The sequence below is a fragment of the Alosa alosa genome, chromosome 2 (assembly GCF_017589495.1).
Source record: "Alosa alosa isolate M-15738 ecotype Scorff River chromosome 2, AALO_Geno_1.1, whole genome shotgun sequence".
NCBI classification, from domain to species: domain Eukaryota; kingdom Metazoa; phylum Chordata; class Actinopteri; order Clupeiformes; family Clupeidae; genus Alosa; species Alosa alosa.
Genome location: NC_063190.1, coordinates 5,245,217 through 5,271,582, shown reverse-complemented (window position 1 = coordinate 5,271,582; position 26,366 = coordinate 5,245,217). Strand labels below are relative to the sequence as shown.

Here is a 26,366-nt window from a genome sequence, read left to right as displayed (position 1 = left end):
TATCCTCATTTAACATTTATTGAATACATGAGAACAGAGATATTGGTTTTACCAATGCGTACTTGCCATTTAAAGGAGATGGATATATTATTAACATGAACGTCAGAAATAAGACAGAAAGAAAAAAAAAAACTGTCACAAAGAGGGCTGTGCATCTAAAGCTATTCTTAGACCATCCTGATTGTTGCGGAATAAAAAGAACTACATTTGGGTCAAAGAGTTTAGTGCTTGCTGGGGCATCCATAACGGTGACCGCCTCTTCAGAGTGGTTTAAGTGCTGCTGTGGTAGGAGGCTGGCTCTGGGCCTTTACTGGGCGATCCCAATGACCCCACAGGCCAGACGGCCGCCAGCGTTTCCGGTCTTCAGACTCTCCTCATTGCCTCCTTTTCCCAGATCATCAACCTTTTCGTGAATCTAGAGCAAAAATAAATAAATATATATATTCATTTCAGTCAAACTAATTTTATTGACTCATCCGTCATCATTTATGTTCAATCTCCTTCAGAGAGAACCAGTGGTCCAAAATTATAGAACACCCTCTCATTTTACTGTTAAAGGGACACCAGGCAACGCTTTCATGTTAATCAATCATCTTCGTAAGTCTGTATGGTTAAATGACTCATTACAGGGAGAATGAAGAGTCTCTTGCCCGCCCCTACTGCCTGTAGGAAGAATATCCCGCTTGCAAGTTCAGTGCATTCTACCCGCCGACGGAAGCAGGATCAGTTTAAATCTGCATCCACAGCACAGAGGCAGGCTAACAAAACGCTAGCGATTGTTGCAAACGTGTGTATAAATGGCAGAGCCGGAGAAGAAGCACTGAAAACCCCTTGACGGAAGATGCAAAGAAAATGAAAAGAGCTTCAGACCAAGCGAGGGGGAGTTTTGTAAAGAAAAAGCATCAGGCTTGCCTGGTGTCCCTTTAAATCTGGGGCCTGCAAGGACACTTTAAATGAGCTTGAAAACTCCACTTTCATACAGTGATGCGCGGGTCAACCCATAACCACAGAGAGTTGCTGAATTGCAATAGCTTATTTGATGCAGACCATGTTGGACATCGGCCATAGTGGATTGTCCCATGAATTAAGAAAGGGTCCAATTTGTATGTTACATGAATGTCTGTTCTCGTCAAATAAGGAAACATTGATTTGGTTGACACTTAAGAGTTCAAATGAGCGATGTAGGGGTCAGGCCATGTTTGATGCATATTTTGGCAGGTCAGATCGGATCTCCTAACAGTCGTGTAGATGTGGATCATACACCCCACCCCGACCCGCACACCACTACTGGCTTTCACTAGTTTCTAGCTGATGTGATCCATCTTTTAGCTGAATTTAGTTCCATCTGAGTTTATTGGCGTCAGTTCAGTTTGACTAGATAGCACTTTGGTGCATATCATGACACACACACACACACACACACACACACACACACTCTCTCTAACTTTCCATTAGCTATTTTCAAAGGTAGGCAGGGCCAAGGACAATCAGCCAGGTTGGCAAGTATTATTGCATCAACAGTGCCTCCCTGTGGTTTAAGTTATTCACTGAAAATGAATTATTATTCTGGCATACCCTCACAAGACAACTCACATTTGATTTCAGCACTTGGCTTAGCTAGACATGTTCAGGGTTTCCACAGGGTTCAGTCACTCAAATGTAAGACTTTTAAAGACCTTTATGACCATTATGATTTAAATGTATGACCTAAACGAATTAGGTGATGTTAGAGTCTGGCAACATTGTTTGGAAAAGTTTGGCTATATCTTCGTTCCCGTTGTACGAGTGGTGTTTGGTCACGGTATTCAACACCCACAGGACCTCTGCTTTCGAGGTGAAGGTTGATTCGAACCCACTGTGTGTGAAACTGGAGACAACACAGACGGAATCCCACACAGTATCGATCTTCTTGATTGATAGCAATATTGATACCGATACCATACTTTGGAATTTATAAAAACTTTATACAGCTCTGGAAAACATCAAGAGACCACTGCACATTTTTCTGACGTCATCCTACGTTTGCTGATTGACATTCGAATGAGTTGACAGTCATATTTAAATTTGCAGTGGTCTCTTAATTTGAATAATTTGTCATTATTGTCATTACATTGGTGGTGTGTAGGTCTAATTGAGTGCCTGTCACTTTAACACTTTAAATACCGCGCTGTTTTCGGAAGCTTTGGCCCAGAGTGCCAGCAATCTAGATCATTGTTGATGATTTTTGTAGAGCCACAGCGTATTCTGTTATAGCTATCGACACATACTATGGCTCGTTTGAAAGATGAGACTTTAAGCTCACAGTGGGTACAAACCGTTTATTTAAATGTAAATAGTTTATGTTATGTAAATAGTTGCGCTTAGTGCAAGGATATGTGGATGCAAATCAGTGTTTATGTGATTAGGTAAAATAAATGTTCAAAAAACTAACAAGCCAAAGAAGATCTTTCTGGGACCATAGAAGAGATAAGCGTCTTGCAATGTTCATTTCTATGATTTTGGCGAGCATTAGGCCTACACGAATGACGTGACCCATGAGCTAACGGGATAGTTAGGCTACCTAGAAGGAGCCCTCTCCAAATGTAAAGTTTGTCAATAGGCTGCGTAGCCTATTTCTGAAATGTCATTCAACCCAACAGTAGGCCTAAATGAACCAAAACCCATAACCTAGGTAGAGTAGCAACACAAACTTGAGGTGCATTTCAGCAAATCACCTTAACATTAGCTCAGGCTACTATTATTTGTTGCTTTGCGGTCACAGCATCACACATAACAGCTGCAGGTTGAAAGCTATGTGTGCGAGGAGAAAAGACACTGGCTACGGTAAATACTAGAAGCATGCTTTGTGTACACTGACAAGAAATACGTATCTTATTGCAAAACAACACTGTCATTCTTAATGGATATAATCGCTGGAATCTCACAGAAACCCGCTTCAACCCTCTCTGGTGCAACACTTGACCATAGACTGTAAAAGAAAACATTGGCAGTGAAGCCTGGGAGTACGGAGTTTGCACGGGTTTCTGTGAAAGTCCTTCCGACAAGGCTGTTTGCTGCACTGCCGCATGGACCTTGTGGAACACCGTGATTCCTCAGACAGAACTACAACAAGCGGAATGAATGAATGCTGCCACCTGCACATTTCTCGTGGGTAAAAGGCGATGATAGAAACGATGAATGAACGAGTGTATGAATTCAAGACGTGACCAAATGTAATTTATGACCTTGTATGGAAAAACCGGACGTTTTTATGACATTTTTAGGGCTTAAAATTCTTATGATCAAATTTAAGACATTTTATGACCCACAGAAACCCAGATGTTAGTTTTACCACTGCACCAGGCAGGGTTTCTGCAGGTTTCAAAAAGTGAAATGTAAACCTATTCCACACCCATGACAGCAAAAATATGAATGATGAAGGAAAACCAAGAGTCCCTGAATGAATAAAGTCGTCAATAAAAATTGTACTATGAAATTCTATAGAGGCTGCAAATCAGTTATTAGTTCAGTATTATTTATTAGCACCACGCTGATCTGGTTTGTTGTTTTATTTAACTGTGGTTCATTTGTATTAAATGAAAGAAAGAACTACATTTTGCAGCATGACTGAAGCATCGAAATGAGCAATGTAGAAGTAGTAAATGAGCAAAATCATAACTAATATCTAAGCACATTTACTGCTTAGTGTGTGGTGTTTTAAAATACTTTTAAGGCCTACATTCATATTCATTTTAGACTTTGAATGCCCTGTGGAAAGCCTGGACAGGTAAGGGATAGTTTGGCATTTATCTACTCCTTACCACCATGGTTCTTCCAATGATGGAGTTTGGTCCAGTCAGTGTAAGCAGACTGTCTTCAATGTTGATTTTGGCAACATTGTTGTCCCCTGCAGTGACATTGCCAAGGTCACCGACATGCCTAAGACAAAGAAAGACAAAATACCACATCTTGTGTAAACCACCACCACACCAAATAGTCATTAATACCATCTTAAAGAAAAGGTTTATGTGGAGTAAAATAAATAAAAATAAATACAATAAATAACTACACCTATAATGCTACAAGCTCTGATAACAGATACTTCAATTAGTAGCATTCACAGTTGTGACTAAACCTACCTGACATCATCTGTTGGTCCTCCATGAGTCTTGTTGAAAGGGTTGAAATGAGGACCAGCACTTATGCACCCTAAAATAACAAAAACATGCAGGGTCAAATGAAGTCTTCCAATGGGGAACTCACTAACAACTAAGGTCATGCTGGGAAATACATTGGATGCTAAGCCCTTCAATGACATCTGACAGTGTGATGTCAGCTAGCTACACTCTTGTCAGTCATGACTAGACTTGAAACAGCAGAACTCATTTACAACTTAACAGCATCCACACACTCACCGTTTGTGTTGTCTCCAAAGGCATGGACATGGAAGCCATGCTCACCTGGTGTGAGCCCAGTGATCTCGCCCATCAGCTTCACTGGAGCAGTATCACCCTTAATTCATTAATTACATAAATGAATTAATTAACTAACTAAAACAACCACACAACATGACACACCCTAGCTGTATTAAACAACCAAAAAAAACAGCCACTCATTGTGGCATGCTGCAGTCATTAATATAGAGTGAAAGTGCTTAAAGGTGCCATGTGTAATGTCTGCCAAAAAAAATCAATTCATACTCCACATTCCATAAAAGATGGGGCAGTATACCTCCAGAAAGTGAGTTTGTCTACCCTAGAGTAACAACCGAGACGTGTGTATTGCAGTTTGGCTGGCGGTATGTTACCCGCATACTGCCTCCCATGGCCGAAACTGGTATTATGACACTTGTCGGGCTGTGGCTAGTAATTTAGCATGCTAATTCAGGTTGATATCTCTTCAGCACTATACCTTGTCATTTTTTTAATGACATCACCCTTATTTCCTTCCATTCTTTTGATGCGTGTAGCTCATTATTTTTACCTCAATTCTTACACATGGCACCTTTAATGGCTACTTCAGAGGCACACACTGAGACTGCATTCGCCTACATAGCACCACTTATCAGAAGCAAATGCTCAGCTCACTCAATGTGTGCAAGTCAGACAGTCCTGATGCCACTGTGCCTCCAAATCAGATCATATTCAGATTTCCTACAATGCATCATGTGAGCATGAAACAAGCCATAACAAACCAATGGACCTCAGCTACAGAGGCCATAAATCAGATCTGCAGAGCCAGATTTGTGTAGTCACAAGACCATGGCCTCTTGGCTTCCATTGGTTTTATAAGATCAATTTGTCTTGGTTTGTGGTCATTGCTGAAGTTAACTGTTACCAGGGCTAAAGGTCAACTGGCTGACCGGCAGTAGGATTCCTTCAGACTGGATTTAAGCAACAAAAGAAAAAGCACAGAGAACGTCGGAGATGCATAACAAAAGCTACGTAATAACCTGACACATTTGACTCTACCATGTCATGCAACTAACCATCAATTTGAAGCCTTTTGCCACTCAAGTTACATAGCTGCTATATCAATTCTCAAACAGACCTGTTCGCAAACAATTATTTGCGACTGTGCATACTACATCTGGGTGAGATGATAAAAACGATGACAATGTGCTTTTCACCACCAGTTGGCTGACCGAGGAGTTTACTAATTGGTAAATCTAAAACTAAAATCACTGGCATGTGGCTGTGACATTTAAGCTTATTTGAATTTTCATCCGCCAAGGGAAGTAGAGCCAACAATGACTAAGCAAAATATGATAACCAACCAGATTGGAGGATGTGAAGGGCTTGTTATGATATGAAACTGTTCAAGTAACGTTAGGAAATTAATTGTGAGCGGGCGTTGGTTGATTCCCAAATGTATTGCTATTATGATGAGGCGACATTCAAGTTGTATAAACAGTGAATAACGTTAGAACAGCAACAGGTCAGAATCCATGCTAAATAGGTTGTCAACGTTTAACTGCTGCTTCTCAATATTATGGCGTGGTAGGGCAAAGTTCCTTTAACGTTACTAGAAAGTTAGTTTGCGTTAGCAACATTAGCCCCAGCTAGCAGGTAACCTAGACTGAACCGAGATATTTTTGGCTGAACTTTGGAATGCGCAACACATAGCCTACTATTGCTAAACGTGTCCTTGTGCAAGAGTCAATTCATTTGATGAGACACTGGGTTTAGGCTAATGGCGGTAACCAGCAATGCATGCAACTAACGTTACCATTAAACTCGGCTACATTAGCAAATTCCCGAGCAACCTGTCCGCGCTAAATCACCATTTTATTTTGCTGGGTAATGGGTCAGGTTCGCGTCTAACACGTTAGCTAATACGAAACTATGGTAGCAAGTGATAGGCAAGGCACAAATACATTTTTTGAAAGAGAAATCCACAGTACAGCATGCCCAAACATGTTAGTGTCCTAGGCTAACATAATTAGTATGTCTATTGGTCAATTACGGAGCAGAGGTTGTGGCCCATTACTACTTTGGCAGCTCAGTTTTCAAGCTAGCTGACTAGCTAGCTAGGCTCTGTCAGAGTGCTAAGAGACCGGCGACCCTGCTAACGCACTGAAAAGCATTATATTTCAAGATACTCAAATGCAACGACGTTTTACCTGCTGCTCAAAATGCACCGTGCCAGTCACCTCCCCGGAGCCTTTGAGAACACATACAGCCTTGAGAACCATGTTGATAATGTAGCACAGCACCGGAACGAGAAGATGGACGTAAGGCAATGGTACTTTTCTGAAGATTACCCACACTGATATAAGCAAGGCAGCGTGAATGAAGGAGGCGGAGTAACAACTACAATCTGATTGGATGAACGAGGTAGTGACGTAGAGATCAGTTGCAGGAAGTATTTACCCTATGGTTTTTATCATCATATCCCATATCGCATGGTTAAAGGGGTTTTTATAGGGCTGTCACTCGATTAAAAAAATTATCTTTATTACATACTCTGTGATTAATTAATCTAAATTAATCGCATATATAATATTTGCTGTGAAGGTATTTTAAATATTTAAATTCAAATGAATCATTGAATAATCAGCATTAGTGACATTAAAGTTCAAAAACTCTTTTATTATTATTTTAATAATGGCTATAATAATTTATGATATGACCTAATATGCTAAGGAAATAAATTCAAAAGTGCTTCGGGAAGAAGTTTTTTTTCAGTATTTCAGGCCACAGATATAACCTAGGGGACACAATGAAAATAAATTAACACTCCCCTCAATGTCAACACTATTTCTTTGCATTGATGTGTGACTTTAGAGTTGATGAACTCCAGTGATATGCAAATTCCTTGCTGCAGACATTGCAGAGGACTTTATTTTAATCAACACCATCAAGCCGTTTTTTAAAAGTAAATGTTCCCATCAATGATCTAGGCCAGGGGTTCCCAAACTTTTCCTTGACAAGGCCCCCCAAATACCACTAGGTTCTGGCCAAGGACCCCTTGATGTGTTATTAAACCCATCGACAATACTACGGCAAATTTAAAAATACATTAAGCTAATCATAATAATTAATTTAGCCACAAGCACTTTGTGATGGAGCATACAGTGTGTAAAATAACATTTGGGGCTTTCTGCTATATGAGAGCTATCACTCTACTATTATTCCCAGTCATTATCATGGAAAATAATGTTCAGATATGCGACAAATTATTATAATGGCATTGTATAACAACCCTCATAGTAATGGGTATATTTAAACATTTTCAAATGTATTTGTTGCTTTTATTTTTCTTTCCAACTTGCTGAGGCCCCCCTGGCACCCCCTCGTGGCCCCCACTTTGAAAACCACTGATCTAGGCAGCACATTTTCTTCTCTCTCCTTCTTTTTACAGTCTAATGGTTACTGACTACAACGGCTCAGGGTCAAAGGCCATATGGAATCGATTAATCTGCGTTATTTTTTTTCTCAAATTAATTAATCAGTTATTTTAACAGCCCTAGTTTTTTTATGAAGTGTGAAACCACCGACTTGCATGCTCCAGTAGCTCCGTGGGCTAGACTCCGGGCCCTTTACCTGCTTAGCTAGATGCATCAGCTGAGGAGCGTTAAGAGGTTGGAGCTGACACCAACAGAGCATCTATCTCATCTGACCTGACACAAACATCTGCTCTAGCCCTCTCAGGGCTAGACATTGCGTGGAGGTCACTGTGCATTAAACAAACCAATATACTAATATCTATCAAGAAAGACCACACCATCACGACGAAGATGGTGATCTGATGGAATAACAGTAGCCATATGGCCACTTAGAAGAGGCGGAGGCTTCAATTGTCCAGTAGTTATGGACTGGTTATCAATCTCATACAACCAAACCACAAAACACAGGAACCAACAGCTTATTTCCTCTTGCCATCGCCCTCATTAAAAGTTGACAGTAATCGACTCACTAGTACCCACACATCTGTTGTTATCCAAACTATACACCCTGCTTCACATTACTATTGTACAAAGATACTCGTCACATTCTGTGCACAATGGCTGTTTGTACCATCACATCACAGTTTATGTATGTTTGTCTTTTATGCTGTTTATATATTATTGTATACACCTTGAATGTAAATAATATGGACACATTACGTATGTTGTCTATACAGGTAGAGTGACATCATAGGCCGCAAATATTTGGCCAAATAAACCTGGTTCTGATTCAGTGTAAGACCAAACTGGTATTATGACATTCATTCTTAGATTAAATCCAAGTCTATCAGCTGCTGATCCTACAATCAGTCTGAAAAGCCAAAGCTGATGATCAGCACTCAAGGACTTAAAATATTTTAAAGTGCAAATATGCACACATTTGCCAGTGGATTAAAATCATGTGGTTTGTGTGTGTGATTTTTATCCAATTGCTTAGCTTACAATGACCAATGTCAGTGTTAAATCAGAGATCAGTGCCTAATAAGTAAACACATTTGTTTTTATCACTCTAAAATAGAAGATCTCACATGTTTACATGACATGTTTTTTTTTTATACATAGATCTTATTAGTTTTCATGTCATTGGTAAAATTGCCCTGATGTCAAAGGTATAGGCACATGATTCATGACCATGAAATACACAAGTCATATGACAGATGTATCTCTGGGTGAGGGAGAGGGTGATCCAAGTTAAGATTTGTTTGGCTATTACAGTCTACACTGATCTTGTGCACTGTGACTGCACAGTCTACAACCAGTGTATACATGAGGGTGATGGTATAAAACTTTTTTTGTTTAAAATGTATGATTTTAAAATGGCGGGTGAATACAATGTGACATAACATTTTGGTATGAAAATAGTTTATTCAACCAAACGCTATTGCTGAAATTTTGCAGATGTTTTTTCTTGGGTTGATTTCTCCCTCTGAAGCTTAAAAATGATAAAAAGATCTCCTATATGTAAACATTTTAGGTAATAAAACATTACAACAAAAAGGGCATATTTTCATATTTAGAGTCAATGTCTGTATTTAAAATCCAGAGGAAAAGAATTTAAAAAAATTAATCCCTCCAAAAAATCTACACTTAAAAATACAAACATATTTACAGCATAAACATTTTCTTTGCTTTTCTGGTAAGATATTTTTTTTTTTGTTACACGTGGTGGTGTTTAGTTGTGTTAAGCTATCTGACCGACATTCACGCTCCTCAGCAGGATATGGGCATTTCAAAAGGGGGCAATGTTCCACATTGGCCACAAACACATGACAGTCTTGACTGGCTCGCATTGTTGTGCAGAGACATGCCCTAGGGCTCTACGACTCTGCAGCCTCTATGGTTTCACTGGGCGGAGTCTCTGCCGCGGGCTCTGAGGACGGGACCTTGTCGTCTGAGGACGGGACCTTGTCGGTCACCGTCACCTCGGCCGAAGCCCCCGTGGTCACATCTGGTGAGGGCTCGGGCTTGGAGGGGGATGGCTCTTTGGCCGAGTCTTTGACCGGGGCCTCGGCGATGACGCTGCTGGCCTCAGGGGCTTTTTCAGCACTGCTGAGTTCGTTGCTCTTGTCCCCCCGGAGCCAGTCGTCGCGGTCCCAGCGGGAGCTCCGCTCGCGGTCGCGACTCCGTTTGGGCGGCCGACTGGGCTCCTCTGTGGCGGTGCTGCTGTTGCTGCTGTCTCCTCCTCTGTCGCCCCCTCGGTCCCCTCCTCTGTCGCCCCCTCGGTCCCCTCCTCGGTCCCCTCCTCGGTCCCCTCCTCGGTCGCCTCCTCGGTCGCCTCCTCGGTCGCCTCCTCGGTCGCCCTCAGGACTCTGCCGCCAGTCTCTGCGATCCCTCTCCCTTGCCGGCCTGTCTCGTTCTCGGTCCTTCTCCCTTTCTCGGTCTCGATCTCTTTCTCTATCCCGATCTCCATCTCGCACTCTGTCTCTGTCTCTATCTCTGTCCCGCTCTCGCTCTCTGTCTCTATCCCGGGATTCCCGATCCCTCTCCCGGGGTTCCCGATCCCTCTCCCGGGATTCCCGATCCCTCTCCCGGGATTCCCGATCCCTCTCTCGGTCCCGCTCCCAACCTCCTCCTCCTCCACCACCACCACGCTGCTGTTCTTCCTCGTGCCAGTTCCCATATCTCTCTCTACCCTCCAGACGGTCTCCTCCCCGTCCTTCACCGAACGGCCTCCGTCCCCCAAACCATTCTGGCTCTCGGTCTCGTCCAAAACCCGGGTTCCGCTCGTTCCGGAAAGGCCTTCCGTCCCGGCCATCAGGCCTTCCGTCCCTCCCATCGGGCCCTTCCGGTCCCGGGCCCCTAGGCCCAGGTGGCCGCAAGAAAGGTGGTCCAGGAGGTCCGGGGGGGCCAGGAATTCCAGGGGGTCCCGGGGGCCCGGGAAGACCAGGAGGGGGGCCCCCTGGTGGACCGAGTGGAGGTCCCCCCGGTGGTCCTAGAGGGGGGAAGGGGCCTTTCATAGGGTGGGGAGGTGGCATCCCGAAGCCCCCTGGTGGAGGCTCCCTGTGCATCATCTGTGGCGGTCCTCTGGGCATCATCTGAGGGGGCATGGGCGGCATGTTTGGGTGTGGCGGGGGCATTGGGAAGCGCTGCATGTGCGGGGGTGGCATGCCTGGGGGGCGCTGCAGAGGTATCATACCAGGCCTTGCCCCAAGAAGGCCACCTGGAGGGGCACCAACCTGGTTACCTGTAAGGATCAGACAAAAACAAGTCCTTCACATTTGAAGATCTGAAGAATATTTTAATCCACTATCTGAGCATACTGATTACTGAGCATACACCGTTTGCTCATGTGTAAACAAAATTAGATAGTCCAGGGTGATCAAACACCTACCCATTTGTGGAGCTGCGTTGTATCCATCTGCACCATCGCTGTTTCTCGGACCCAGTCCAGCAGGATCGCCTGACGGCTCCTCTGAGGAAAGAGGAAGGAAAAAAAAACACACATCACAATGGAGGACAAATAGAACGGGAAAAAAACCTGACAGCAGTGTGACTACCTTCAGCAAAGTGATTAATAGGGTACATCAAGTAGACTGTCCTCATTCTGCTACGTAACTCAGTTTTGAATGCTAAGCTGTCTCTTGAGCCTGCTGTTGGACCTACTTGGTCTGCTGTACAGATCACCATGTGGGAGGAGTCTACCAGTAGTGTCTGTTTTATACTGATAATATTTATCCCTCACGTCGGCGTCTGACCAGTTAAGCACTCATGTCGGCGTCTGACCAGTGTTCACCTCACAAACACAGTGCCTCATTACAGATGGCCACGGATTATATCATCCATGTGAATTTCAAACAGGTATAATAAACAGGAGTACTGCTGGTCGTTAATAGGTGCTTACCTAGGGGCATACCGGGCCCTGGCATTGGAGGTGGGGGTCCAGAGGCCCCCATTGGAGGCACAGCACCAGGGGGAAGAAATCCTGACAGACAGAAAGTTGATAGCACAAATGTAACAATTAAAATGATAGATTATATTCATAAAAAATATGTCTGACACAGTCCGATTCAGCAATGAGACATTGTTCATTTAAAATAAAGCCGTTAAAAAGGGTGTACAATCCCATTTTCACTGTGCTCTTTCTGAGTAAACTCAGAACATCACAGGTGGGTCTTTAAAATCATGCCCCCAGAGTGTAGCACTGTAACTGCCTGACTCGTTTTGATTACCGACAGTAACGTTACGTGGTGACCATGAGAAACAGAGATCTATGTGGAAAAATTGCCAGACTTTTCCTTTAAGTGTGCCAGAGGCGTGCCGCGTACCTGGTGGCCCTGGGGGCATCTGCATGGGGTTGAAGCCGGGTCTCATGAAGGCTGGAGGGGGAGGGGGCACCCCTGGGGGGAAGTTTGGAGGTGGGATACCCATGTGGCCAGGGAACCCTGGAGGTGGTCCTGATCCCAGCACTCCTATTGGCTGGCCTGAAGGAGTCTGAGTAAAGAGGACACACAGGATAAGTAATCATTACGACAGTTTATGTTCATATATTATCCTATCCTAGGACACTACACTACACTACACTTAACTATGCTATATTAATATACTATACTACTATTCCTTAAACCAAAGTACTGAAATAAACATTGCTAAACACACATAACTAAAATGTTCCTAAAGAAATGTAATTTTTCCATTTACAAGCACTTCCTAAAAAGAGGTCTTACCTGTACAGGTGCAATGGCTGGCTTCTCCTCCGAGGGAGCCGGTTCTGAACGCCCGTTTTGGGACGCCTCGTCCACCTGGTCCTGCTCACTCTGCGCACCTGGCCACTCTGTGAGAACAGCAGGGAGGGTTTTAGAAAAACAGGCTCTGTGAGCTCGGTGACATCTTTGTTGCAAGCAAACTGTAGCTTACAATCACAATTTTGAAATGTGACATCCTTTAGGGTCACAAGATTCGGTGAAAAAAACCCCCAAAACATTCTATCAACAGTACAGTTTTGAGCTAGTTCACAAAAACTAGCAGTTTTGAACTAGTTCACAAAAAAATAACTCCAAAACATGCTTAATGCAGCATCACGACAAGAGACCATCAACTGCCAGTTAAATTCAACAACTTTGCAACGATGGCAGTCAAGGTCAACTAATCATTATTTTAAAGAGACACAACATGAGGCAACTACCAATTAGAGTGAAAGACACCAATGACTTGCAGATTATGGCACATCCAAGATAAACACAAGAAAACACGTTCCGCAGAACACAACCATGATGTATACTTAATATGTTATTATTATAACTATATGTTATTTGAACATGTAGGTGAAATGATGCCACTTTACCTGGTGATAAGGAGTCTGGGTCCAGTATGCCACCTTCTTTAAAGCCTTCCAGATCCTCCACTTTTGTCTTGTTCCAGGGGATGTAGGTGACCCCCTGTTCCACGTCCCAGTGCTGCTTATACTCAGCCTTGATGCCTTTGTTTAGCGCCCATGCAATCTGGAGACAAAAAAAGATAGCAGTTATACTTATTCCAGATAGATGGCAGTTAAACGACTTGCATCAGATTCTAGGTGGCTTAGCGATGCATGGTGACTTACTTTAATGGCTTTTTGGTTGACCTTGAATGTGCCCCTGCCAAGCTTCTGCAGAGCTCTGAACGCATCCTGCCGATGGACCATGACAATGTATGCACAGCCACGTGGAGGAATCATCTATCAGATGCAAGGAGGCCAACTTATTAGATGATACTGCGTCATACACACAGGGGTGGGTAGTAACACGTTACAAGTAACGCACATGAGTAAAAAAGTATGATTTTCAAGGAACGGCAACTTTCCATATTCCTTTTCCAAAACTACTTCTGCTATTAATCAAGTAAATTTTTGAGCCAGTAATCTACTTTTTACTTCGCTACATTTTCAATTGCCTTTCGCTACAAGTACAGTGAATTATTGGAGAAAGTATCTTGAGGGAGAAAAGTGCACCGCTCCATAGGTGTACAACAGCATGGAAGAAAAGAAACAGGGTTTCAGAATGCTTTACTACGTTGCCCCGCAATTCTAAAAGCAATGACTGGCTTATGTAGAATCAGATGATGTTGTAACCTACAACACAGAAGTAGATGTCCTATATCTAACAGCTCAGTTAACGCAATGATGTCCAGCCAGCAGCAGCATCTTCTAGTGAGACTGCCAGAGTAGCAACGAGACGAGAGGTGTGACATGAGACGGAAAATTTAACCTATCACATCATCTAACAATCAAACTGGACAAGGAAAGTAGGCCTACAATTTCATTCACAAGCAAAGCAAATGCACTGGAAATCGAGCCCACAAATTAGAAAAACCTAGCATTTGTTTATGTAGCCTCAAAGTTTTCAGTGCAGGACAAGACAGAGACGGTCAGCTGGGAAAAGAGGATAGCCTACTCTGTCGCTCTGTCCGAGTGGACATGCCTAGGCTATATGTAGCCTAAATATAAGCCTACCCATAATATAGCCATTATTTTTAGGTTACATTGTCTGTATGGTGAAGTTATAATCAGACTAGCAATGCAAAGCAGAAGAATCAGCTGGCAATGGATTGGAAGTGACTGCTTTTCAATCCGTAGCCACTTAATGCTTACTTTGACTATGACAAGATAGCCTAAAGAAATGTGTCAAATAATATTAAAAGTATATTAAAAAATTTAAAGTATATTAAAAAAAATATTCCTGTATATGATTACCCTACCGAGGAGGAGAAAAGCAAACAGGCGTAAAGGATACTTTGTATCCCTTTATAGGGCCATCAAAAATATAAACATGTCAAAAAAGTAACTTGTTACTAGGGGTGTGATGAGATCTCGTGCCAGGAGATCTGGCGATACAAAAATGTCACGATATTTCTCATCAAGGTACACATCTGTCTCGTGGAGAAGTATCCAGCTGTAGTCAGCATGACTGATGAGTCTGACTAAATTAGCATAGAAGATGTCCCACTACTTGTTACTTGAGTAATTTATTAACAAAGTACTTTTTACTTTTACCTGAGAAGATTTCTCAAATAGGAATATTTACTTTTAACTAATTTTTTGAAGGGAGTAATTGTACTTTTACTTGAGTATAGATTTTCAGTACTCTCCCCACCCCTGCATACACATTAGACTATATGCGCATTCCTTGAGAAAACAATTAAACACAGCGGCCATATTTGGCTTAATTTAGTGCAGTGGACGAAAAGCCACTGCTCAAATACATTTGTTTTTTTTATTTGACCAACTACTACAGTGAAAAATTGAAGCCGTTACTGTATAAAACTCACATTGATGGCGTCAATCTGTCCAAACTCTTCCAGCAAAGACGCCACATCCTGCTGCTGGGTCCTTTTGTCCAGCTGGCCCACCCATAAGGTCGTGCTGCACACTGTCACAAACACAAGGACAGACGAGGGTCACTACCTAATTATCCACTGCTGAGTCATTAAATGAGCCGGCCCTGAATGTGAATAGAGCTCATTAGAGAGATCACTGTCTGTCTTTGCAGGTTAAATGAGTTTGAGACATAAATGAATTGTGTGGCCTTACCGCTGAGGGTCTCGTTTTTGAGGGGAGGGAGTCCTTTTTGTCGTCGCTCCCGCTCCCGCTCTCTCTCCTTCCTCTCCTGCGAGCGTGGGGAGTGATGCCGCCTCTCCCGGGACCATGAGCGAGACCGTCGGTGCCGCATCCGTCTGGACCGGGAATTGGATCGGGACCGTCTCCTTTTCGGAGATCTGACCGAAAGAACCCAAACAATTTTTTTGTTTTACAAATCGCTGCCATTGTGTAATGCATAATGCGGTCATTAAATGCTGTTAACCCTTAGAACCCTAAGCTGTTTTTAGGGCATTTTCACTACCTTTATTCATAAGGATTTATTCTGGTCATTGTAAGTGCCACACACACATATTATATATTGTTTTTTTCAGCAGAGTCTAGGCTATCCAGACATACATTTCATGTATTAGTACTAGCATTGATTTTATTTTTGATTTTTTAAAGAATTAAAATATAAAAATCATATTATAAAAAATTTTATATTTTGACCTGTATCTCACCACTGCAAGCTCATAGCTCTACATGCATTTCATGTGTGTGTAGGGCAGACTGTCCTGAAACGGGCAATATAATTGCCATGTTGGAGGGATACTCTGGGGCTGAGCAATTTACAGAAATATGTGGTGTGTGATTTACGGAAATAAATGCCATTTTTTTATTTAGCTTATGAAAAAAATGACCATTCTGGCTCCATATCTGTGACACTAACTGATCTGACCTGACTTGACCCAAGTTTGCCTGTTAGCATGTGTGACTATGGTGTATGCACTCATGATGATTCTCAACTTTTACTGCATTGCCATGAACAAAGTAAAGGCAAAAAAGGTGTTTCTCTGTTGAACAAATTGCCCTGTTTCTCCTCTTTCATCTGATATGCTTGCCATATCTATGCGATCACGGGTTTGCGAGTAATTCAAACGAGAGTAATGGGTGCGCAGGTGAACGCCGAGAAGTATAGACTTTAAATATGATGCAATTTTATTTAATTTCATGATTTTTTTTAATTTTCATACTTGATCGTACAGACAACAAGCGTAGTCTCTTTGAAAGCCCCACTTCTTCTCTGTCATAAAATAAAGGTTTTATCTCGTTGTGATGAACAGTCGCGGAGCAATGTAACAGAGAAGAAAGGGTGTGTTTTTTGACGCACTTTGCGTCAATCGGGTTCTAAGGGTTAATCTTTGGCCTTGGCTGCTGCCGTAGTAGTGTTCCTTACCTGGAGCCTGAACGAGAATGGGACCTCCTGTTATCTGGCCAGTGCTTCCGGTCCTTGAGTGACGGAGAGTCAACGCCCATGGAGACATCCTGCTAAGACACAAAGATCTCATGTACAAGCTGCAAAGATACAGCGATCTAATACAGAAGTCCTGTAAATATCCACATACAGAGAATTCACATTGACATGCAGTTAAGCAGTTAGTAATCACACGCAGAGCTACAATGGTTGTAATTGCATGCAAATGATCACCTTTAAAAATGCACACAAAAAAACAATGGCTCAGTGTGGATCTATATATACCTGGGAATGTAGGTGCTGCAGGACTAACCTGTTGATGCGAATGCATGTGCTGAGGAAATGCGTTATTCTGGGGTAGGAATCCCCCTGGGAAGCCTGGAGGCATCCCAGCTCCCTGCTGGGGCTGGGCCATGGGAGGCTGCCCCATGGGAGGCATCATCCCTGGGAAGGGCTGGGGTGGCATCATGCCAAAGCCCTGGAGCTGCCCATTCGGAGGTAGAGGGATCTAACAGGGCAAAACAGGAGATAATGTTGTAATTGGTTTTCTTTTTTTTTGTGAGAAAGAGAAAACACTTCTTACACAACAACTAGGCATGGGGGTTTTGCAATGCTGAGCTCATATCAATAACACAAGCCATGCAGAATACATTATACCCCATGTCTTCTTCTGCTGTGGATAAACCCAAGACATCAGGTGCAAGCAAAATATACATTGTACAGCATGTAGGATGAGCCTGACATCATCCGATCATAACTGGCATGTGCTGTTACCTGTTGTGTGGCATCATGTGGTTTGGCCATCATGACCTGCTGGAAGTGATCCATGTTGGGGAGTTGAGAGGGGTGTTGGGAGAAGCCGGGGGGAAGCTGCTGCTGCTGAGGCTGGACGTGCTGCGGATGGGACATGCTGTCTATATGACCGCTGTAAAGAAACAACACGGTACACAACCCACTGTTAATAAACATGTCTGAATCACCAGCTTAGAATTAGAGGGCTCCCTTGTTTATGTTACATTAACATGACTAAAAAACTAAATGCCTGATAGGAGGGATCCATTGGACAGATAAATGAGCCATCCATGGTGTCATATATAACCTGAACAACTTCAAGTAAAAACAGAGGTACTGCAAAAAATGCAGTTAACTTATAAACCCGACTACGTTAACTCAGAACACATGGCTTTGATTAGCTAAAAAAATGAAGCCATGTGGCTCTACTATTATGAGCTTCACCACTTACTCCACCACTAATTTCACTATTTAGCCAGGTTTATCAGAAACAACTTTCTTAGAACACCTCCCAGCCGTATAACCGAATATCACGTGAAGCTGCAAGGGACTCATAAAACCACCCTTCATAAACTCCTAAACATCTCTCAACAGAGAGCACCTATCCACACAATGCTCATAACCTTTTGTCCATCTGCACTATTGCTCAACATCCCATCTGTAGCCACAGGCTATTTTTGAGCACTTTGCCCATTAGCTCATCTCTTGTCCAATTATAGGTCGTCATGGTGCCGAGAGGCGGCCGAGGTAGGGGAGTAAACAGGTCAGGACGTACAAGACCGGCTGGGACGAAGGCGTCTCGTCCTTTTTCATATCGTCTGCACCCTCGGGCTCGTCATCATAGTCGAAGCGATCAAGGAGCGTCTGCAAAGGAAAAGTCAGAGGCAATCAGTTTATCCAAAACTGTAAATAATTCAATATAAGTGCAACATTTCAAACCTGCTGCATAACACTAGGAATACAGAGATTTATGACAAAGGAATATGATTTTTTCAAGGTAATAAAAACCTCAAGCTGAGATAAAATTAATGACTTGGTATGACTCTGGTAGTGCAAGCCTGAGAAGAGACTGGGTGCTTTTTTAGTGTTAGGTGTAGTGTTGGGTATCGTTTGGGTTTTATCCGATACCGGTGCTAAATCGATACTTTTAAAACGGTGTCGGTGCCTAAACAGTGCCTGAACCGGTACTTTGTTTTTAAAATGTTTTAAATTAAAATGGTCTAAAGCATGAATTGCTTTTTTTTATTGATAAGACAAATTTGAACATGAAATTGAACTGTTATATTCAATTTACTATCAATATCTCATAGCTCCTACGAATAATACATTGAAATGTTAGAACAGCTTGCCATGCATGCACACACAATGGTAAGCTCTGCTTTCAAGTTTACCCAGTATAGGCGGTTTGCCATAAGGTATGTTAAAACCACTTCCCATAGAACTGCCAGGTCATGGACAAGCAAGCAAGCTAATCTAACAGGGACTCTACTTTCCAGTTAATTCAGTGTGTTCCCAAATGCTTCAAAAAATGTCATGTCTTAACCCATAACACGCAATAGTGTGTTGAAGTGTTTAGATTCCCAGCGCTAGCCTAGTAGGCATTTTAACAGCAACTATGGCTATGCGCTAACACCAGTCAGCTGAGTTTAATTAGCGATAACGTACGGAGATGGCTTCGTACCCACTTTGACAGCTCAGTGACGTATGTAACCTACATATTTATGTTTTTGCCAACTAACTTTTAACATGATCTTCATATTCATTGTGATGCTATATGGGCCTCATGCACATGAACGATTAATATCATGCCATTATGTTGTTCAGAACACCACGTGAAATAAAGTTTTCACCTTAGAACTTTGCTGATAACATTTCAAATAAATGCCAGTTAGTGCATTAGCAAGGATATTGTGTAACATATAGGCTACTGTTGATGTTGTTTCATAGCCTTTTGCTTGTATGTAGTTAGGCCCACTGCTAGATTTTGACAGGAGCTCACGATATCGCCTTAAAGTAAGCTACTTGGGCTCACGCAAGCTGTCAAACATTGTCCACTCGCCTATGTGGTGCACCCCTCTGGTTTATCCAGTGTTTATGTTAGCTAACTGTATCTGGATGTGTTGCTATCAGAGCAAGACGTTAGAGATGGTGCATGACATGCAGTGATGCCTCGTATAAAAAATAAAAATAAAAAAACGCTGCCATATTAGAACCGTGTTTCGTTGCCCAACCCTAGTTAGGTGGGAGGCTGAAGCATCTGCCAACACAGCACGGACCTCTAACCCTCAGAGTACAAGAGGATACTGGATAACGAGGCTGTGTTTCAGGTGGGTCTGTGTGACTCACTGTGTCAAACGTGGCCTTTTCGACAGAATCCTCCAGGTGAGGGGCCATGGAGACGGGCGTGGGTGCCGCTGGGGGAGCAGTGTGCGGCTGCAGGGTCATCTGAGCTGGCAGGCTGTTGGTGAGGGCTGGGGACTGGGGCTTCCCGGGCTGCTGGAAGGTCTGTAGCATTTGCTGGAGCTGGAGTTAAAGAGGGAGAGACCATTTCAAGTTATAAGAGTTGTTCCGTGTCAAATCAGAAAAAGTGCATAGCTGCACCTGTCTCAGATGTTGTTCAAACCTTGTCTTTATTATGAATGGGACCCAAAACCAAGGACTTAAGTTTGTACACCAAGCTAATTTCTTTTCTGTATGGCCTTCTTTTCTGTAAGGCCTTAAAAATGTGCAAAGAGAGTGACACTAAGGGTCATATAAACTTGCTTTTTGTGCACATTTGGTGTCATTACTTTTTCACTTGCTCTAAATTCTAATGCAGTAGTTGAGTGCAGTGACTGCAGTGGCGACTGACCTGCTGCCCTTGGGTAGACTGGAAGAGCTGTGCTACTGCAGCGAAGGCATCAGAGTTCTGAAGTTGAGGCACGGCCGCGGCAATGGAGTTAGCCGTCACAACATGATGTTCCGGAGCTGTGACTGCGTGAGCTTCCGGCATCTTCTTCATCGGGATAGGAGGGGAAGCTGTGAAGGAATGTGATTAACCACATGTTTTGTCATGACAACTCCCTTATAAAGCTTACACTTAGCAAATATTAGCAAACTCCCCAACAAAAAGAACATGAAGGTCCATGAGATATGTAAAAGTAAGACCATGTAGGAAACTTCTAAATGTAAGGCTCTACTGGTGGCAATGCTCTAAGGTCGGTCCAAACACCATAGCTAAAACAATTGGTTTAAAGGGTTCTTATAAAACAGACCATCCACCATTATAATATAGTGGTGATTCTTGCAAATCTGATAACGCATACAACAACACGCGCTAATTTGCAAAAGCATTTCATTTTAATGTGCTACAATGGCATTTTCCAAAAGATCTCTGGTTTGCCATTACTGTTTATGGAAGTTTCAATAAAACAGCCAAAAGCACACAAGCTCCTTTATCAGCTTGGAGTCAGCCGCTTCAAATGATTACAGCAACCCCATGCGGTGACAAATCACTATAGCAACCACATACACAACCTCACCTGACACTGTTATTCTGATCAGAAAGATCTATAAACACTGTGGTATTTCGAGGTGACCATGAATATTACCTTTATTTCTCCGCAACAACAACTAAAAATGGACACTGCTGCTTGATCTGGCCTAACGACCAATGAGAAACCAGAGCATCAACTGCACTTCAACTTCAAGTTGTTTTCAACCCATCAGCCTTGCGTACTACATCTACATGTTTCTTGCTCCACATAAGCTTTCCTATTCCACAATCAAGAGGAGTCCCTCAGCAGTTAAAGACCAACTCTAGGATTTGCAACAGCAGCTCGAACCTTCGGCCACGTTCGGCAGTGCTGAGGCATCAGTGAGTGTCTCACCTCCATTGGGTCCCGCTTGGTCCTCGTCGGCAACCTCAGCCGCGCTGCCGGACCCTGTGGCCATGTCCATCAGAGGCTGGATGATCTCGATTTTGAACACACCATTCTTCTGCCATAGGTTCAACACACGCACAATCTTACTCTGTGGAAAAAAAGACAAAAGAGGATGGAGAAAAAGAAATATTTCATATAGGTGTGCTAGGGTTAAGAGGAATGATTGTGCGCCTTGCTGGATAACTTTATATATGATTACAGGTATGTTTTTAGTTTAGAATGCACATGAGATAGATATCTGATTAAAGAGATATTTCACTATTGGGGGGAATACAGTTTAGCTTATAGCAGAGATGCTAACGGTCTAATCTGATTCAATGAGCTGGAGCTAAAAGTGCTACTGCCAGACTCAGAGAACGGCTGGATGAACTGGGGAAAGGTAAAACTCAATTGTTTAACTCAAGGGGAGGTGGAAAATGAGTGGATTTCCCCAAATGGTGGAACATCCCTTTAACATGAATGTGTGTAAATGCAGACCAAACACAGTAAACACTACACTATGTTCAAGCAGGGAAAAGTAAGGCTCCATGATGGACAATCCAGAGAAACCCCAGTTAATCAAATTGGACTTTCATATCATCCACCAACAATTTTACACCTGTCACAAATTACATTTAGAGTTTAAAAAAGTGCAGGTGACTCCTACCCTGTCCTCCGATGGACACAAGCAGAGGTTCTCGAAGGTGCCTGTTATGTTTTTGGTGAACCTGGGCCCAAACACGTCCTTATCTGCTCCAAACTGATGCCGTGATTGCCTCACGATGGAGTCCACCACGTACAGTCCTGGAACTTTATACTCAGGCTTGCACTACAGGAGACAACATGAAAATCAATTACTGCATTTTTTTTAATCATTTGAATCAAATTATGTGAGGAAATCCATATGCAGTGTTGGGCAAGTTACTGGAAATTAGTCATTAGTTAAAGTTACTAGTTACTTCTTTCAAAAGTAATTGAATTACTTTACCAATTTCTGTATGTCTAAAGTAATTAGTTACTAGAGAAAGTAACTTTTGAGTTACTTTTATGTCTGCTTTTAAAATGTCAATGTGAACAGTACTGAACAGTCACACACAACAAACATAATTTGTAGACCTATTTATTGTAGTCTCAACCCTTCAAATCAAACAGTAGCCTTGTACATGAGTTCTCAAACTTTTACTTTTGAAGAACCAGCTCAATAAGGTGTTCCAGAGAAGTTGTATGTTCCGTTGCAGACAAATGAACCCATAACCCCATGGATGTCAATTCCGATGTAAACATTGCCTAGTGCAAATAGCTCAAGTCGTTATATTGTAGGCTATTTGTGGAGGATTCTTTATTTGGAAAGTGAAATCCACATTTTTCTCTCGTGTTAAACTTGCGTGCGTGTCTGTGCCAAGGCTATGTAGGTATATTAGTGTTGTGTTGATGTTGGAAGAATGTAAAAGGAATATAACAAGGCTTTTGCGCACTAGGCGAAGAAGAGCAGAAAGATTAACAATGTGCCTACTGCACCACTTTACGAGATGGAAACAAAAGGGAAAGGTGTTTAAGATGTCCATTCAAATTGTAGCCTTCATTTTTCACACAAGATAAACAAGAGTATCGCGAGTAACGAACTCATCTAAATTCCAGTCATTGTAACTGAGTTAATTGTTTTTAAAAAATACTTTATTACATGCTCGTTATCGCTAAAAGTAGTGGAATAACGCGTACAGTAACACGTTACTTTGTAATGCGTTACTCCCAAAACTGTCCATACGTAACAAATCAAGTATTATTACTATATCATTATTATATGTATTTTGAGAAAACATATACAAATCAAAGCTTAAATCAATGACACAAACCTTTTTGATAAACTTTTCAACAATCTGGACGACATGCTTATACAACTGCAAAAAAAAAGTAGAAATATTAATTGGGTGCAAGTCAAGACTATGATCACAGTGAGTGGCCTTCAGGATAAGGCTCTTTATGCAAGAATGATCAAGTGAAACTGGGACTGCTTCCTCTATAATCAGCATAGCTCCACTCCATACCTTTATAGCTTTGATGGCAGACTTTGTGATGGAGATCATCTTTGCCCGAGAGATTGGGGGCTTTGAGTCCATCAGAGAGAACAACTGAAAGAAACCCCAAAAACATAGCGTGGGAAAACAGGGAATCAATCAACACAATGTTTGAGATCATGGTTAATAACATGTCCACCAATATGGGGGCATTTAATAATCAAGCTGCTGGTACTATCTGTACAAAACATTAATAATTGCCATCCCATGAGAGTGCCTGGTGTACAGGATTTAATGCACAATAGACAATCCAACAGTGACTCATAAAAGGGCCTATTCTTTGTTGTGACCATCAGCTCAGCTATGGCACTGTTTTTGTTATTTTTCAGTCAGTGTTGTTTGCTGTAACGTTGTGTTTTTATTTTGAAACATGTCACTTTTAATTTGATGCATTTACAATTTATGTTGCAAAATTCCATGCAATGGGGCAAGTTGGATGAGACCAGCAGTGTCATCCATTCAAACGATTACTCTTGATTCAGCTTGAGGATACACTTATGTGAATCTTACTACTCTGCATTAGCATTACTCTAAGCAGCATGTGTGTTTGGCTAACGTTACTGGTTTGCCTGTCTTCAGTTCTGTCCTACACACACTTCCAAATAAGATTAATATTTTTGAAAATATGCCCTGTCCTAAGGTGCTTAAAGTACATAATACAAATTAACAAAACATGTACATGTTTATACCGACATACATGTTTTAGAGGTTTAACGTACATACAATTAGGGTTTAACACAAAACATGGTCATATGATGAACAATTGTCATCTCTCGCGCCCAAACAAACTCCCTCCATAGAATTTTCAGAGAAGTGGTAAACGTTGAGGTCCACTTCAACTACTCTCGGGAAAAGCTAACATGCAGACATAGTTTCTCATGTCATCCTTTATCCATTCCGTATCACAACAGAAACAACTCTCCTTGTATTGTCAACTGGTAACCACTCCTTTGGCCTCCCCTCTCATAAACGGCAGTAGAAGAGCTTTTGATAAGTGCTCCCAACTCTATAATACATGCATAGAGTCGTGCATAAGGCAGGTAACATCCAAATTCCTCGCTGAAGTTACAGCTTGCTCTAGCAAGCTAACGTACATTTTCAACCCAAATCATAACGTTACCATGCTAGGTCACCTGTAAGCTTGCTAACCGATGCTGTCTGAACTAACCCTACCCATCTAATGAAGCAAAAAAGTAACGTTGTGTTTGGTCGCAAAGTAGCTCTTCCAGTGTGGTAATATTGAAAATCGAATAACATTTGCATAGTGGGGTTGCAATTTTCTTTAGGGAGCCAACTCACAGGTCCCATAGCGTGATACTGTTGGCTAGCAAACGTTGGTTGACTGGTTGGCTTCACATAGTTGCTAAACTCTACTGTACTCCGTGAGCCAGTTATCCTAGCTAGCTAGCCACATATCAAGCTAGCCAACGATGCAATGTTTGGCACTTCTGAAAGCACCTTTGATTAAACAACATGTGGCGGTTACTAGCAAGAGTATGATTCCTTTCGTGGAGCAGACGTAATGTACTGTAAAAGAACTACATTTACACAACAGGCCTTGAGCGCCAGTTGCGGCCTTCCACCCCACACAGCCCGAACTAGCTTAGCAAGATGGTCAAAGACAACATAGCTAGCTAGCAAGCTAGCTAACTTCAGTCACTCTAGCAATTCTCATCTTCCCAATGACTGTACCAAGGACAGACTAACCTCATGGTTAAATGCATTGACAGCGTCCATGGTTCCCGGCCTCGGCTACGTATTCCTTTATCGTGCAAGATAAATGTATATTTACACTCCACCAAGAGGCCGGCCAAACATGTCCGCTTGTGTTAGTGGTGGTGGCTCGACAAGCAGATAGTCGGCTGGTATGGTGTGGTAGCGGTGGACGGGCGAAGGGCAGGACGGGATTGAATGGGTTCCACTGTTCACCGGTAGATGGCAGTATATTGTCATGTATTACTGCTTTGATTTACGATTATGATGGGGTAACTAGACAATCATAATTTGGACAACAACGTGTGAAAACGTAAAATCTGATGCATTGAAAATAAATATATTGTAGGCTATATTGGCATGTATTACATTTGTCGTGGCTGTGTTGGATACAATATAAGTGTTAAAACCTAACCTTTATAAAGTCACCCCCACTGTATCTACATATTCTTTTAGACAAAGGATGTGCACTATCGTTTGAGCGCTATGACAAATCTTGCCACAGGGTGACATTGAGCTGTTAGAAGCATCCATCCACATGGTAATGTAAACAAATTGCTATGATGGATGATACACGTGTGCAGATGATGAAACCACCGCCCGTTACTTAAGCTAATTGTTGCAAAATGCAATAATGTCAGAAAAATTCAGTTAGACAAGAAACGTTGCATAATTTCTGAGAATATCAAGTAACGTAACGCACCTTGAAAAAATCTTAGGCTAGGCTATATTCAAATGCACAAACCTATGATCGCCCTACTTGGTCAAGCAGACTACACATTAAGTGAATCAAACCTGATCTTTGTGACTGTCTGACTGACGTTCTAAATTGTGAATGCAGACTAGGCCTACAATATTGTTTTGCAAGACCTTATACAGGTGTAACACCAGAGTAAGGCCTAGCCTAGACCTAGGCTGACAGAGCAACCAATAACGGGTAGGCTACCAATGTTATGCCTGGTTCTCTTGTATTAGAGATTAACTGGGGGAGAAAGCCTACTTTACATCTGTTTACATGTTAGCCTATTATAGCCTAGGCTACTGTACTGGTTGAAGTCATATCTCCGAGGCTTTAGGCAACTTATTATCAGTTTATTCCCTGACTATCCCCACACCACGGAAATAGGCCTATTTGAAGTAGCCATAGGATAAGCAGTTGCCTGACCAGGTATTAGTCAGTGCCGTAACCTTAACATGTCAAAAGTCACGT

At 42.3% G+C, this 26,366-nt stretch overlaps 2 protein-coding genes across 3 annotated transcripts; both read right to left on the bottom strand.

Annotated features, from left to right (window-relative positions):
- sod1 (superoxide dismutase 1, soluble) lies at positions 1–6,761 on the bottom strand. Its single transcript, XM_048237744.1, has 5 exons — positions 6,602–6,761; positions 4,395–4,491; positions 4,119–4,188; positions 3,801–3,918; positions 1–415 (listed from the first exon to the last, which is right to left on the bottom strand). Exons 1-5 carry the CDS (start codon positions 6,671–6,673, stop codon positions 308–310), a joined length of 465 nt encoding a protein of 154 aa, XP_048093701.1. The 5' UTR covers positions 6,674–6,761; the 3' UTR covers positions 1–307.
- A 2,170-nt stretch (positions 6,762–8,931) lies between these two features.
- scaf4a (SR-related CTD-associated factor 4a) lies at positions 8,932–25,319 on the bottom strand. Of its 2 annotated transcripts, none has more exons than XM_048237783.1 (20): positions 25,151–25,319; positions 23,414–23,497; positions 23,222–23,266; positions 22,036–22,197; positions 21,336–21,477; positions 20,318–20,484; positions 19,813–19,989; positions 18,242–18,330; positions 17,449–17,599; positions 16,988–17,182; positions 16,657–16,748; positions 15,432–15,616; positions 15,170–15,270; positions 13,467–13,580; positions 13,209–13,365; positions 12,592–12,698; positions 12,193–12,358; positions 11,769–11,849; positions 11,259–11,339; positions 8,932–11,111 (listed from the first exon to the last, which is right to left on the bottom strand). In XM_048237783.1, the coding sequence occupies exons 1-20, from the start codon at positions 25,178–25,180 to the stop codon at positions 9,745–9,747; spliced, it is 3,693 nt and encodes a 1,230-aa protein (XP_048093740.1). In that variant the 5' UTR covers positions 25,181–25,319; the 3' UTR covers positions 8,932–9,744. The 2 variants fall into 2 exon arrangements, with proteins under 2 accessions (XP_048093740.1, XP_048093741.1); XM_048237784.1 differs by having other exon boundaries at positions 16,657–16,745.
- Positions 25,320–26,366: the final 1,047 nt, after the last annotated feature.